General features: G+C 36.4%; 1 protein-coding gene across 1 annotated transcript in view; it reads left to right on the top strand.

The window, feature by feature from the left end:
- Positions 1 to 17,317, top strand: part of LOC101341390 (uncharacterized) — a gene marked incomplete at its 5' end in the record, with an annotated part of 229,369 nt that overhangs the window by 58,612 nt on the left and 153,440 nt on the right. Inside the window, 2 exon segments of the mRNA XM_023727725.1 lie at positions 5,868 to 5,924; positions 5,926 to 6,044. Coding sequence (XP_023583493.1) covers positions 5,868 to 5,924; positions 5,926 to 6,044 — 176 coding nt within the window.

Here is a 17,317-nt window from a genome sequence, read left to right as displayed (position 1 = left end):
GTACTGGTACAACAACAGATACATAGACCAATGGAACAGAACTGAGAATCCAGACATAAATTCATCCACCTATGAGCAGCTGATATTTGACAAAGGTCCAAAGTCTGTTAACTGGGGAAAAGATAGTCTCTTTAACAATGGTGCTGACATAACTGGATATCCATCTGCAAAAACTGAAACAAGACCCATACCTCATACCATGCACAGAAATTAACTCAAAATGTATCAAAGCCCTAAATATAAAATATAAAATGATGAAGATTATGGAAGAAAAAAATAGGGACAATGCTAGGAGCCCTAATACATGGCATAAACAGAATACCAACCATAAGTAACAATGCACAAACACCAGAAGAGAAAGTAGATAACTGGGAGCTCCTAAAAATCAAACTCTTATGCTCATCAAAAGGCTTCACCAAAAGAGTGAAAACAAAAGCTACAGACTGGGAAAAAATTTTTGGCTACAACAAATCCGATCAGCACCTAATTTGTAACGTCTACAAGATACTGCAAAACCTGAACAACAAAAAGACAAATAACCCAGTTAAAAAATGGGCAAAGGATATGATCAGGCACTTCACCAAAGAAGACATTCAGGCAGCTAACAGACAGATGAGGAAATGCTCATGATCATTAGCCATTAGAGAAATGCAAACCAAAACTACAATGAGATACCATCTCACCCCAACAAGGCTAGCATTAGTCCAAAAAACACAAAGTAATAAGTGTAGGAGAGGTTATGGAGAGACTGGAACACTTTTACACTGTTGGTGAGAATGTAAAATGGTACAACCGCTTTGGAAATTGACTTGGCACTTCCTTAAAAAACTGGAAATAGAAGTACCATATGATCCAGTAATCCTGCTCCTTGGAATTTATCCTAGAGCTATAAGAGCCATCACACAAATAGATATATGCACATCCATGTTCATTGCAGCACTGTTCACTGTAGCAAAAAGATAGAAACAACCTAGGTGCCCATCAATGGAAGAATGGATAAATACATTACAGTATATTCATGTAATGGAATACTACACAATGATAAAGAGCAACAATGAATCCGTGAAACATAAATAGAGGAATCTGGAAGGCATTATGCTGAGTGAATTAAGTCAGTCACAAAAGGACAAATATTGTATAAGACCACTATTATAAGAACTCAGGAAAAGGTTTAAACATAGACGAAAACATTCTTTGATGGTTATGAGGGTGGAGAGGGAGGGAGAGGGGTATTCACTAACTAGATAGTAGGCGAAGGGAAGGACAGCACACACTACAGGGGATGTCAGCACAACTGGACTAAACCAAAGCTGAGAAGTTTCCTGAGTACAACCAAACACTTTGAGGGACAGAGTAGCAGGGGCAGGGGTCTGGGGACCATGCTTTCAGGGAACATCTAGGTCAAGTGGCATAACAAAGTTTATTAAGAATATGTTCTGCATCCCACTTTGGTGAGTGGCATCTGGGGTCTTAAAAGCTAGTGAAGGGCCATCTAAGATGCATCAACTGGTCCCAAACTACCTTGAGAAAAGGAGAATGAAGAACACCAAAGACACAGGGAAAGCCCAAGAGACAGAAAGGGACAGATAAACCAGAAACTTTATCAGCCTGAGACCAGAAGAACTAGATTGTGCTCAGCTTCCACCAATGACCTCCCTGACAGGGAACACAACAGAGAAAAGTGGGGGGCAGAACTCAAATTCTAGGAAAAAGACCTGACTTAATGGTTTGATTGAGACTGGAGGGACCCTGGAAGAAATGGCCCCCAGACTCTCTGTTAGCCCAAAACTAAAACCATTGCCGAGGCCAACGCTTCAGACAAAGATTAGACTGGACTATGGAACATAAAATGATATTCGTAAAGAGTGCTTCTTAGGTCAAGTAGATACATGAGACTAAATGGGCAGCTCCTGTCCAGAGGCAAGATGAGAAGGCAGAGAGGGTCAGGAGCTGGTTGAATGGACACAGGAAATCCAGGGTGGAAAAAGGAGTGTGCTGTCACAGTATAGGGAAAGCAACTAAGGTCACATAACAATGTATGTATAAATTTTTGTATGAGAGACTAACTTGAATTGTACACTTTCACTTAAAGTATAACAATAAAAAAACTTTCCTTCTGAGTCTTTCTTTGTTAAAGATTAGAAAATGAGGAGGAGGAGGAGAAGAAAAGCCCTTTCTATGTAGAAACTCAAACTGAGTAAAGATTTATTTGTTTTATGCCGTATTCTACTTATCCATAAAGCAATGAGCATTATTGATCCAGTAGGTTTGAGAGCACTGGAGCAATTAGGAGTGAAAATACATTTGTTTAATAATCCAAAAATATTTTTCTCATTTCAACTAGTGGTGATTTATCCAGATACAAGGTGATGGGGGCCTGGAGTAGAGGAAATAATAAGGAGACTGAAGAATTTGAGGTTAATTTGATATTGTTTTGAAATATTTGATGGGTCTTAATAGTTGGTTGAATATTAGTGTTGAAAATAAAAAGAAAAACTCAGCGAACTATGAATAGAGAGGAACTTCCTCAACTTGATAAAGAACTTGACAAAAAACCTACAGCGAACATCATACTTGATGGTGAGAAACTAGATGCTTTCCTCCTAAGACTGGAAATACGGCAAGGATGTCTCCTCTCACTACCCCTGTTCACCATTATAATGGAAATTTTAGGTAGTAAAATAAGACAAGGAAAGTAAATAAATAGTATACAGATTTGGAAAGAAGAAATAAAATGTTCTTTGTTTGCAGAAGACATGACTTTACATGTAGAAAATCCCACAGAATCCGCCAAAACATTCCTGAAACTAATAAATGAAATAGCAAGGTTGTAGGATGTAACGTTAATATACAGAATTAGTTGCTTTCCTGTACACCAGCAATGAATAGAAATACAGTACCATTTACAATACCATAAACAATGAAATATCTGTAGACCTAGCAAAACATATGCAGGGTTTATATGAAGAAAACTGTAAAACTCTGATAAAAGAAGTAAAAGAAGAGCTAAATAAATGGAAAAATATTCTGTATTCCTGAATTGGAAAACTCAAAGTTGTTAAGATGTCAATTTTTCACCACTTGATTTATAGATTCAACACAATCCCAGTAAGCTATTTCGTGAATATCAACAAACTATTTCTAAAGTTTACATGAAATGGTAAAAGACCCAGAATAGCCAACACAACATTGAAGAAAAACAAAGTCAGAGGATTGACACTGCTCAACCTCAAGACATGCTATAAAGCTACAGTAATCAAGATGGTGTGGTATTGGTAAGTCTCTCATACAAATGGTGCTGGAGTAATTGGATGTCCATATGCAATAAAATGAATCTAGACACAGACATTACATCATTAACTCAAAATGGATCATAAAAAATAACTAAATCGTTGTCATTGAGTTGATGCTGACTCATGGTGACCCCATGTGTGCAGAGTAGAACTGCACTCCATAGGGTTTTCAAGGCTATGAGTTTTCAGAAGCAGATCACCAGTCCTTTACTCCAAGGCACCTCTGGGTGGGTTTGAACCACCAACCTTTCAGTTAGTAGTAGAGTGCTTAAACATATGCACCACCCAAGAATGCCAATATGAAATGTAAAACTATAAAATTTCTAGAAGAAAATGTCAGAGAAAATCTATATAACCTGGAGTTTGGTGATGAGTTTTTAGATACAACACCAAAAGCATGACCTTAAAAAAAAAAGATAAATTGGGCTTTATTAAAATTTAAAACATCTTTTCTGTTAGGGGCACAGTTAAGATAATTAAAAGACAGTGCATAGACTGGGAGAAGAGATTTGAAAAGCACATATCTATAAACAACTTGTACCCAAAATGCACAAACCAACAAAAACCAAAACCATTGCTATCAAGTCGATTCCGACTCATAATGACCCTATAGGACAGAGTAGAACTGCCCCATAGGGTTTCCAAAGAGTGGCTGGTGGATTTGAACTGCTGACCTTTTGGTTAGCAGCCTGAGCTTTAACCACTGCTCTATAATGAACTCTTAAAACTCAACAATAAGACAACAAACAACTCAATTAAAAAATGGGCAAAAGATCTGAACAGATACCTCACTAGCAAAGACAAACAGATGGAAAATAAGTATATGAAAAGATGCTCATCATCATTTTTCATCAGTGAATTGCAAATGAAAACAACAGTGAGATACCACTACACACCTATTACAATAGTTAAAATAATAATAAAAAAAACTGTTACAATAACAACTGCAGCTGAGGATGTGGAGCAAGAGGAATTCTCATTCATTACTGGTGGGAATGCAAAATGGTACAGTCACTTTGGAAGATAATTTGGAAGTTTCTTAAAAGCTTAAACATAGTCACCATAAGATCCAGCAATTGTGTTCCTAGGTATTAATCCAAATGAATTGAAACCTATGTCCACACAAAAAACCTGCACAAGAATGTTTTAGCAGATATATTTTCAATTGCCAAAAACTGGAAGCAAACAAGATGTCCTTCAATTGGTGAATGGATGAACAAACTGATACAATGATATGAACAAAATATGATAGAATGCAATATTATTCAGCAATAAAAATAAATGAGCTCTCAAGTCATGAAAAGACATGGAAGAACCTTAAATGCATATTTCTAAGTGAAAGAAGGCAGAAAAGGCTACATACTCTATGATTCCTATTATATGACAGTCCGGAAAATGCAAAAGTATAAAGACAGTAAAATGATCAGTGGTTGTCAGGGCCTTTAGAGGAGAGGGGAAGAGAGGAGTGGTGAAGCACAGGGGATTTTTAGGGCAGAAAAGATATGTATAATATTGTAATGGTGAATACACGACATTAGGTATTTGTCAAAACCCTTAGAACTATACATCACAAAGAGTGAATATTAATGTATGTAAATTTAAAAATATACTTAGGTGGTTGAGGAATGCCAAGAAGGAATTCAGACTGTGACAAGAAAAATCTAACTGTATTACATATGCATGAAACAACTGCAGGAGATGGGGTGGGTACTGACCTAAGTATCTTTGGAAATGAGTATAGTCTGTAAGACTAAAGGCAAAAGGAACTGCACATAAGCACTGCACTCTAGTTGATGAAGTTGTTTCTCATTGTGGTAGGGGTTAACAATTCTGATACTACTATGCATGTATATTGGAATGGAACAATTAAGTAAATAGATGGCAGATGACGGGAGCCAGATTTCTCACTGTTGGAGTGGGAGTATACAGATAAGCAAGGGAAGGAAGTGGGAATGATATTAATGGACTAGAGTTGGAGACATTAGTCTCCTATTAAACATGACATTTCAAGAGTTTAGAGATTACCTCCCCTAAACTAAGGGCAATGGCCTGACATCTCTTTGGGCAAGGTTAATTTTTTTGCTACACAGTTTTACTATACAGTCTTTGAGTAATTTATGCGTACTTTATTTACTGATGTAAATTTAATATAGAAAATGAAGAATTACAGAGAAAATTGGCTTATGTTTAAATGTAAACAGACTTACAGCAAGAATTGCTTTTTTTTTTTTTTTTAAATCATTATTTAGAGTATTTCCAAAAGGAAAATTACACTATCGAGATGAACAAATGTAAAAATACAGCTTATACCACACTGTAGTAAGGTGAAGAAGCTCCTCTGTGATTCAGGATTCTTCGTCCAAAGTGTACACTCTTGCCTCTGTCAAACACCTGGTCTCTGGTTCTGGATATTATGGAACAGGGTAAAGAACATGGTGCAATTTATACAAAAAGTTTCTAGATTTATCATAAGGACTTGAAAATGAAGCAAAATCATATTCTTGGGAATTGACTAGTTTTAAATTCTGTTTTTCAGCTTTTGCTCACATTTATATCATGTTATATTGATTGTAGGGTACAGGAGATGTTGATTGTCTTTGTAAAATTAGGAAGAACTTAGAAAATGCATCCCATAAGTCTGGAATCTACAAAGAGCCCGGTGTTGTTCCTTGGACTTCAGTCAGACGGAGAAGCAAAGCCAGTTATTTATACCAAGGATGGGAGTGTTTTCTTCTATCCACAAGTCATCCAAAGTACGTTTACTCTGAAACACTTCAATTTTAGTTTGCTTTGTGGTTGTTTGTGTATATTGTCTGGTAACTTGATCTCATGTTTACTAATCAAATCTCTGCTGTTAGGCTTTTGTTGTTGTTTTAGGGGGAAAAAACATATAATGATGACCAGACCACCAGCTGCTGTTGAGTAGATTCTGACTCAAGGCGACCTCATGTATATCAGAGCAGAACTGTGCTCCTTGGGGTTTTCAATGGCTGATTTTCTGGAAGTAGGTCAGTAGACCTTTATTTTGAGGCGTCTCTAAGTTAGCTCAATCCTCCAACCTTTCAGTTAGCAGCCAAGTGTTTAATCATTTGCACCATCCAGGGACTCCTCAAATTCTAAAATAATTAACGTTAGATATAAAATAATTAGATATAAAATAATTAATGTTAAGTATATAGTTTCTTCTACACTGAATTCTTTTAGTATGTATGTTCATTTGTGTGTGTGTATGTGCACATGTGTATGTGTGTGTATGTTTTGGGATCTTTTTTAGGGATATCTCCAAATACACTGAGAGAGGATGCAACTCTTACAAATCTCTTCAGCTTCACTGCTTTTAATTTTTAATGCTCATGGTATAAAAAGATATGGTAAAACCAATCAACAAGAATGGTATTTGGATAGAAAATAGGATTTGGAAAAAAATTCTGAAGGTATAGAAATGGGAATATTTTGAAACTGGTTTATCTCCTAGGTTCAAGTTCTCTAGAAAATTAAAGTGAATATACAAGGAGTATATTTAAATAATTTAAGCTTAAAAGGTAGTACTTGCTTGAACATAGAGACTAATGGGGTAATTCTATTTTGTTGTTAAATTATCTCTAAGATTAATGTGCCGTCTTATTTCTGCCTCATATAGTTCACTGTGTATCTGACCTGGTCAAATGGATTTTGGCTTACTCCAAATCTAGATGATTTTCTTTGTCAATTTGACTCTCATTTAACCACATTTTTCTTATCAAAATACATCTGTACTTTACATGTGTGTATATTCATATATAAAATCTCCTACAGAAGATAGTTTAAAATAAGAACACAAAGAGTTTTATTTATCATTTTTGCTATCTGCATCAATTCCTTTTAAGCCTTTAGTTACCATACTTAAAATGTTCCAGTTGTTGGGGTAGTACACTTTAACTTGTTGCCATCCATACCACCACTCCCTCCACCCTCTGTTTCTTCATAGACTAGCATAGAGTGGCACTCCTACTCAACAAAATGGGTATGCCATCTGTCCCTGAAGCTCTTGGGGGAAGCAGATGATTAAAAGGAAGAAATACATACAGGGTAAAGCAGAAGAAAAGCAGTGAGAAATAGCTAGAAGAAGATGTCAACCAACCTGGAAGAACACAGGAAGAAAGGAAAAATGATACAAAGGAAGGGACAGAGAAGAGAAGATGAGAAAGAAGAGATAGCAATAATTGGACAAGGAGATAAGAACGAAAAATAATTTGTGGAAAGACAGAGGAAGAGATAATAAAAAGCGGCTTTTGTAAACCTAGATTCTTAGTACCAATACAGCCAAGAGAAAGAAAGTAATTCTTTACAGGCTGTCCAATTTAATTCTATTATTAGAGCATGGATGGCTTGGGTTTTTGTCTCCATTTACTAGCTGTCTGGTGCTAGTCAAGTCAACCAACATTGGAGAGTGTTGGTACTGTTAAGAGGGATAACAATAATACTTTCCGTATCTACTCAGTAGAGCTGTTGGGACTCAAGAGAGTAAATCTATGTGAAAGTTCTTGTTTCAATAAGAATAACTAACTTTGTGGGGCAGTTGTTTTACGCCAGATATTGCAAAGCATGGGTTATATAATTTAATCTCACAGCTCTGAAAGGTAGATATGTTATTATTCTTTTAAAATTGTACTGTGGTAATATATAACATAAAATATGACATTTTAACCATTTTTAAGTGTACACTTCAGTGACATTAATTATATTCATCATGTTGTGAAACCATCACCCTATCCACTTCCAAAAGTTTTTCATCACTCTATCAGAAACTCAGTATCCCTTCATCAATAACTCCCCATTCCCCCTCCCCTAGTCCATTGTAATCACTAATAAACTTTTGTCTCTATGCATTTGCCTATTCTAGATATTTCATGTAAGTGGCATCATATGATATTTATTTTTGTGTATCTGACTTGTTTCACTCAGCATAATGTTTTCAAGGTTCACCCCTGTTATAGCATGTATCAGGACTTCATTCTTTATGGCTGAATAATAGTCCATTGTAAGTATATGCCACATTTCATTTATCCATTCATCTATTGATGGACACTGGAGTTGTTTCCACCTTTTGGCTATTGTGAATATGGCTACAGTGAACATTGTGTGCACTTACCGTTTTTGAGTCCTTGTTTTCAGTTCTTTAGGGCATATATCTAGGAGTGGAATTTGTAGATCATGTGGCAACTCTGTATTTAAATTTTGAGACACTTCCAAAATGTTTTCCACTGTGGCTGCACCATTTTACATTCCTGCCAGCAATGAATGTGAGTTCCAATTTCTCCCAAGCTTCACCAACACTTTCTAGTTTCCATTTTTCTGATAATAGCTATTCTAGTGGGTGTTAGGTGATATCTTATTGTGGTTTTGATTTGCATTTCCCTAATGACATTAACATGACATTTGGAGCCCTGGTGATGCACCGGTCAAGAGCTTGGCTGCTAACCAAAACGTCAGCAGTTCAAATCCACCAGCCACTCCTTGGAAACCTTATACTGGTACCACGCTGTTTTCATTACTGTTGCTTTATAGTATGTTCTGAAATCGGAAAGTATGAATCCTTCTACTTTATTTTCTTTTTTTTAAATTTTATTTTCAGTGAAAATATACATAATAAAACGTACACTCATTCAACATTTTCTACATCTACAGTTCGATGACATTGGTTACATTCTTCACATTGTGTCACCATTCTCACTATCTCTACCCATATCGTTTCACCAAAATTAACTTTCTGTCCCCTAAACTTCTCCTCTGTGTTTTAGAGTTACTGTTGTCAAAGTCCGCAGTTTGAATCCACCAGGTGATCCCTGGAAACTCTATGGGGCAGTTCTACTCTGTCCTATAGGGTTGCTATGAGTCGGAATCGACTCTACGGCAACGGGTTTGGTTTTTTTTTTGGTTGTCAATTTGATTTCATATAGATAATTCTTTAAAAGCATACACTTCTCAAGGCAAACATTCTTTACTAGTTGAGCTAAACTGTTGTTTAGTTTAAAGATGACTTCATGGGATAGTTTTGGTTCAAGGCTTAAAGATTATCTCAGGGCAATAAATTTGGGGGTTCCATGAGTCCCAACGGGTCCAGTAAGTCTGGTTTCTATAATAATTTTAAATTCTTTTCTACATTTTTCCTCTTTTGGATCAGGATCCATCTAATGGGTCCTTGATCAAAACAGTAATGGTAGCTAAGCACTTTCGCATTCTGGTCTCATGGCAATAGAGGAGGTAGTTCATGGAGGCAATTAGATATACAGTCCATTTCCTGGATCTCCTTCCTCTGCTGTTCCAGGTGAATAGAGACTAATTGTTGTATCTTGGATGGCCACTCACATGGTTTTAAGACCCCAGGCACTTTTCGAACTAGGAGGTAGAACAGAGACTCTCAAAACGGTATTAGGTCAATTGACTGAACTGACCCTCAAAACCATGACCCCAAACCTTCGAACCAGGAAAACTCATCCCATGAGGGATGTAGTTTTAATTGCATTTCTCTAATGGCTAATAATGATGAGCATTATTATTTTTTGTTTTGTTGGCTACTTTAATATCTTCTTTGGTGAAGTCTATTCATGACTTTTGCCAATTTTTTGACTAGGTTATTTGTCTTCTTGTTTTTAAGTTGTAGACATTTCATGTATATTTTGAGTATTAGGTGTACTTAATTATCAACAATTTCTGCCTCTCTTATTTATTTATTTTTTATTATTAATTTTTTTGGCTGCTGTTGATTGTTTTAAAAATATATATAACACTATATCATTTCTCCCTTTTTTTGGTGTACATCTTAATGATATCAATTACATTTGTTAAGTTGTGTAACCAGTACCCTTAGTTGATGCCAATTTTCCCATCACATAGACAAAAATTCACTACTTCTGAGAAATTGATTCCCTCTCTCCCTCCCTCTCATGTTCCTGATAACCACTAACAATCATTGGTCTCTATCTGTCTTCCTATTCTTGTCATTTCATATAGGTAAGTTCATAAAATATTTTTCCTTTTGTAATTGACCTATTTCGATCAGTATGGTGACTTGGAGCTTCATCCATGTTGTAGCATGTATCAGGATTTCATTTCTCTTTAAAGCTAAGTAATATTCCATTGTATGTATGTACCACCTTTGGTTTATTTATCTGTTGATTGGCACTTGGGTTGTTTCCACCTTTTAGCTATTTCAAATAGTGCCACAGTGAACATAGGTGTACATATGCCTATTCATGTTTCTATTTTTAGGTCTCTAGAGCATATACCTGGGGCCCTGGTGGCACAGTGGTTAAGAGCTACTGCAAGATTTGGCTGCTAACCAAAAGGTCAGCAGTTCGAATCCACCAGCCCCTCCTTGGAAACCAAATGGGGCAGTTCTGTTCCGTCCTACAGGGTCGCTATGAGTCAGAATCGACTCGATGGCAATGGTTTTCTTGTTTTTTAGGACATATACCTAGGGGTGGAATTGCTGAGTCATATGGCAGAATGAATTTTAGTTGCTTGAGGAATTGCATATTATTTTCCACAATGATTGTACCATTTTACATTCCCATTAGCAATGGATAAGAGTTCCGATCTCCCCACATCCTCTCCAACATTTATTATTTTCTGTTTTTTTGATGATTGCCATTCTAATAGGGGTGAGGTAATATCTCATTGTAGTTTTGATCTGCATCCCTCTAATGGCTAATAATGACGAGCATTATTATTTTTTGTTTTGTTAGCCACTTTAATATCTTCTTTGCTGAAGTCTACTCATGTCTTTTGCCCATTTTTTGACTGGGTTATTTGTCTTCTTGTTTTTAAGTTGTAGACGTTTAATGTGTATTTTGGGTATTAGACCTTTGTTGGATATATGGTTCCTGAAGATTTTTTCTCAGTCTGTATGTTGTCTTTTCACTTTTTGATAAAGTCTTTTGATGAACACAAGTATTTAACTTTTATAAAGTTCCAGTTGTCTACATTGTCTTCTGCTGCTTGTGCATTTGTTGTTGTACTTGACAATCTGTTATCAAAAACATTAGTTCCTATAGCTTCATTCATATATTTTTTTCCAGGTACTTTATGGTTTTAGACTTAACATTTAGGTTCTCGATCCTTTTTGCGTTAGTTTTTGTGTATGCTGTGAGGTATGGCTCTTGCTTCATTTTTCTGCACGTGAAAACCTGATTTTCCCGGCACCATTTGTTGAGGAGATTGTTCCACCTCATTGGATGGACTTAGCACCCATGTTGATAATCAGTTGACCATAGACATGGAGATCTATTTCTGGGTTCTCAATTCTATTCCATTGGTGTATGTGTCTATTGTTAAACCAGTACCAGGCTGTTTTGATTACTTTAGCTGTATAGTAAGTTTTGATATCAGAAAGTGTGGGACCTTCTACTTTGTTCTTCTTCAAAATTGTTTTGGCTGTTTCTATATAAAGTATACATTTCCATATAAAATAGATGATTAAGTTTTCCATTTATGTAGTAAATGCTGTTGGAATTTTGATTGAGATCGCATTGAACCTGTAGATTGCTTTGGGTAGTATTGACATTATTACAATATTAAGTATCCCAACCCATGAGCACAGAATACCTTTCCATTTAAATAGGTCTGTTGTAGTCTCTTACAGCAGTGATTTATACTTTTCATTGTGTAAATCCTTTACATCCCTAGTTAGGTTTATTCCTAGCTATTTTATTCTTTTAGATGATATTAAGTAAATGGTTTTGTTTTATTGATTTCCGTCTCAGATTTCTCCTTGTCAGTGTATAGAAACCCAACTGATATTTGTGTGTTGATATTGTAGCCTGCAACTTTGCTGAATCCTTCTATTAGTTCTAGAAGTTTTCCTGTGGATTCATTGGATTTTCTGTATATAGAATCATGTCATCTGCAAAGAGATAGTTTTACTTCTTCCTTTCCAATTTGGATACCTCTTACTTCTTTTCGTTGCCTTATTTCTCTGTCTAGGACTTCCAAAACAATATTGAATAGAAGTGGTGATAGTGAACATCCTTATCTCTTTCCTATTTTAAATGGGAAGGCTCTAGTCTTTCCCCATTTAGTATAATATTGGTTGTTAGTTTTTTTAATAAATACCCTTAATCATGTTGAGGAACTTCCCTTCTATTCCTATCTTGTTGAGAGTTTTTATCAGGAAATGGTGTTGGATTTTATCAAATGCTTTTTCTGAGTATGTTGAAATGATCGTGTGGTTCTTCTCTTCTGTTTTATTAATGCTTTGGTGACCTAAGTATTTTCTGCTTTGAATTTTCTGTTAATACCATGTGCTTTCATTAACGGAAGCATACTTAATCATTAAGTGTGTTTGAATTTTTGGTAGGTAGTATGGATTCTTTTTCTTGCCCCCTCCCACAAGCCTACCCTAAGTGTTTAGTGGTAAATATGAAGTATCACTTATTATACCCCAGAGCTCCCACTGGGGTCTATTGGTACATGTATGTAACAAATAAAAATTTCTATTTTTCCTTCCAAAAATTCAGACACCTCATACATTACACTGTAAAAGAGTAATTTGCAGCGCATGTCCATTTCTTCAGTTTCAAACACTCGTAAAGGTCCCTGCCTTGCAGTAACATATACTGTCGGTACTACAGCAGCTTCCTAATAAACGTCAGAAGTTGAAAAAGTTTATGATTGCTATACCTATCGCCGGGCACGAAAGGGTGTGATGTACACAATCATTGTTATGCTTGAGCCCATTGTTGCAGCCACTATGTCAATCCATCTTGTTGAGGGTCTTCCTCTTTTTCTCTGACCCTCTACTTTACCAAGCATGATGTCCTTCTCCAGGGACTGATCCCCCCTGATAACATGTCCAAAGTATGTGAGACTAGTCTTGCCATCCTTGCTTCTAAGGAGCATTTTGCTTGTACTTCTTCCAAGACAGATTTGTTCATTCTTTTGGCAGTCCGTGGTATATTCATTATTCTTCACCAACACCACAATTCAAAGGCATCAGTACTTCAGTCTTCCTTATTCATCCTCCAGTTTTCACATGTATAAGAAGCAATTGAAAACACCATGGTTTGGGTCAGGTGCACCCTTAGTCGTCAAAGTGACATCTTTGCATTTTAACACTTTAAAGAGGTTTTTTTTTATTTTGTAGATTTGCCCAGTGCAATACGTCATTTGATTTCTTGACTGCTGCTTCCATGGGTGTTGATTGTGGATCCAAATAAAATGAAATCCTTGGCAACTTCAATATTTTCTCCATTTATCATGACGTTGCTTATTAGTCCAGTTGTGAGGATTTTTGTTTTCTTTATGTTGAGGTATAATCCATACTGAAGGCTGTGGTCTTTGATCTTCATCAGCAAGTGCTTCAAGTCCTCTTCACTTTCAGCAAGCAAGCTTGTGTCATTTGTGTAACCCAGGTTGTTAATGACTCTTCCTCCAATCCTGATGCCCATTCTTCTTCTTTAGTGTTCACCAAAAAAATTACAGTTGAGGCCTTATATTTGCACCAACCTATTTTACCCTTATACCAACAATTAACATACAAACAGTAAGTAATACAATATTAACATACTTAAGCTCTAGTCCTAAATCTCTCTTCCCTCTGCCCATCTCTGTTATTGTATCACTTATCATAGCATTATACATTCTGTGTTTGTTAGGATAACTTTGTACTTATTCTTATGTATTTGATGATATGAAGCTTGTAGCTAATAACAACTATATATGCCCATTGAAAATACCCTGCAACAGGCCTTTTCGTTTGCCTGTGCTAATTCACTTATTGTTGATTTCTCCTTTATTTTTTGGTTTTCTTTCCCTTGTGTTGGATTTAGTAGGCATCTGTGTTCTTTCCTTTCCATGTGGAGGACACTGTTTAGTAGTTATTACAATGTAGGTCTGGCAGTTACTAATTCTCACAACTTTTACTTGTCTGGGAATGTCTTGAATGTGCCTTTGTTTTTGAAGGATAGTTTTGTCAGATAAAAAATTCTTGGTTGACAATTCTTTTCTTTTAGTGCTTTATATATATCTTTCCATTGCCTCCTGGCCTCCAAGCTTTCTGTTGAGAATCTGGCACTGATCTTATTGAAAAACCAAAAACCAAACCCATTGCCATCAAGTTGATTCCACCTTATAGTGACTATATAGGACAAAGTAGAACTGCCCCATAAAGTTTCCAAGGAACACCTGGTGGATTCGAACTGCCAGCCTTTTGGTCAGCAACTGTAGTTCTTAACCAATATGATACTAGGGTTTCCAAGACCTCTTATATTTTATTTTGAGTTTTTCTCTTGATGCTTTCAAGATTCTTTCCTTGTGTTTGGTCTTCAGGAGTTTGATTTCAGTGTGTGTGTCTTGGTGAAGACCTCTTTGAATTTGGTCTACTTGGATTTTTCCAAGATTCCTGGATTTGCAAGTTCATTTCATTACACGTATCTGGAAAGTTTTTGCTACTATTTCTTCAAATATTATTTCTGTTTTTTGTTTCTTTTCTCACCTTCTAGAATCCCCATAATGCATAAATGGGTTCTCTTGATTGTGTCCCAAAGGTCCAGTTGGGTTTGTTCAATTTTCTTTGTATCTCTTGGAATTTGGTAAGGTCAGTTGTTTTGTTCTCTAGTTCACTTACTCTTTCTTCTGCTTGCTCTAATCTATCGTGTCCGCCCTTTCATTTTCCACTTTAGTGAGTTCCTCAACTCCAATATTTCTGTTTGTTTCTTTTTTAATGTTTTCTATCTCTTTATGAACATTCTTATATTGCTTTGTGGTCTCCATTAGCTTGCTGTTTGAGTGATTGTTGAACTCTTTGAACATATTTAAATTTGCTTTTTGGAAGTCCTTTATTTTTTCTATTATCCTTACTTCCACTGCAGTTACTTCTACTTTTTCAGTCTGTTTTTAAAATTGGTCCATCTTCCTTGTTTTCTTGTATGTCTTACAATTTTTTGTTAAACCTTGAGCATTTAAATACTTTGCCGTAGTAATTCTGAGTTTCAGATTCTTCTCTTTCCTCAAAATAATTTTTTCTCTGTATTTATTTTTATTAGTATTTTTTTGCTTCCTCTAAGTTCCTTAGTGGGTGCTCTAGTCATATGGTTCTTCCAGCACTTAGCACTTTGTCAAAATTACCATGCAGAATGTAAGAATCCACAGTCTTGGGGAGATTAGGAACTCCTTTATTTGGTTTGATGCCAGTCAAGTAAGCTGCGGGTGCTTGCAGCCCTCCCTCTTCCCCAGCTAACACAAGTCTTCAGTCTGATTCCAAAGCCCTCAGGTAGATCCTCTATCCTTTTTATGTGGTATATGTGTTTTGTTTTGGGTGTGGCTCTCCAGTCCCTCTTCTTTTCCTTTTTTTTTTTTTTTTTCTCTTTTGGTTGGAATGTTTCAAGTCTTTCAATGCAGGGTGTTACTGTTTTTTACTGGTTAAGGTCCAAGTCTTTGCTGAATCAGTTCTTCAGCATAAGATAAGGTTTCTGCCTCTTTCCTGCTCCTAGGGAGAGGAATTCTCTTATTTTATTTGCAAACCATAGTCAGCTTCTTATCAGTGGTTGTTTTTATTTGTAAGTTATCTCCTGTTACCACTAGCTGTGGTTTCACTGCATTAGGGGTTGGACCGAAGAGTTTCCCAGGTGCCAGAGAGAAAGACAAAGCTTCTTACTTTATCTATGTTTTTCATTTCTCTTTTGGCTCCTGGGTAGACTTTGGGTTGGTTTTCATGGTTCTACATTCATGATTCTACCTCCTTGTTGGTGCTATTTTGCTGTTTATTTCCTATAACTGTCGAGGGTAATTTGAGATCAGCTTCTGCTCATGTCACTGTCTTGGGGAGGAGCTCTACTTTGTTCTTCTTTTTCAAGAATGTGTTTGGTATTCAAGACACTTTGCAATTCCGTGTGAATTTGAGGTTTAGCTTTTCCATTTCTGCAAAGGAAAAAAAAAAAAGGCTGTTGGAATTTTGATAAGGATAGTATTGAATCTGCAGATTGCTTTGGGTAGTATTGCCATCTTAACAAAATTAAATCTTCCAATCAATGAGTATAGGATGTCTTTCCATTTATTTGGGTCTTCTTTAATTTCTTTCACTAATGTTTTATAGTTTTCAGTGTACAAGTCGTTTACCTCCCTAGCTAAATTTATCCCGAGGCATCTTTTTCTTTTAAAATTATTTATTTATTTATTTTTTAAAATTGTACATCAAGTGAAGGGTTACAGAAAAAAATAGTTTTTCATTAAACAGTAGTACACATATTGTTTTATGACAGTGGTTAACAACCCCAAGACATGTCAACCCTCTCCCTTTCTGACCTTTTTTTTGGTGAAAATATACATAGCCAAAGACAGATTTCAAAAATTTCTACACGCACAGTTCAGTGACATCAACTACGCTTTTCCAGTTGTGCTGCTATTCTCACTTTAAATGAAGGTTTACAGAACAAAATAGTTTCTCGTTGAACAATTAGTACATATTTTGCCCTATGACAATGGTTAACAACCCCACTACATGTCAACACTGTCCTTACTCAACCTTGGGTTCCCTATCACCAACTTTCCTGTCCCCTTCTGCCTTCTACTCCTTGTCCCTGGACTGCTGTGCATCATTAGTCCCATTTTGTTATATGGGGCTGTCCAATCCCTGGCTGAATGGTGAACCTCGGAAGTGATGTCACCACTGAGCTAAAAGTGTGTCTGGGGGCCATACTCTTGGGGTTTCTCCAGCCTCTTTCAGGCCAGTAAATCTGGACTTTTTTTTTGTGTTAGAATTTTGTTCTACATCCTTCTCCAGCTCTGTCCAGAACCCTCTGTTGTGATCCCAGTCAGAGCAGTCTGTGGTGGTAGCTGGGCACCATCTAGCTGTACTGGACTCAGTGCGGTGGAGGCCTTGGTAGCTGTGGTCCATTAGTCCTTCAGACTAATCTTTTCCTTGTATCCTGTTCTCTTTATTCTCCCTTGCTCCCGAAGGGATGAGACCACTGGAGTATCTTAGATGGCCGCTCACAGGCTTTTAAGACCCCAGATGCTACTCACCAAGGTAGAATGTAGAACATTGT

Source organism: Trichechus manatus, unplaced genomic scaffold (genome assembly GCF_000243295.1).
Source record: "Trichechus manatus latirostris isolate Lorelei unplaced genomic scaffold, TriManLat1.0 scaffold00018, whole genome shotgun sequence".
Lineage (NCBI taxonomy): Eukaryota > Metazoa > Chordata > Mammalia > Sirenia > Trichechidae > Trichechus > Trichechus manatus.
The sequence above is the reverse complement of the archived record's forward strand: the minus strand, read 5'-3'. Positions and strand labels throughout refer to the sequence as shown.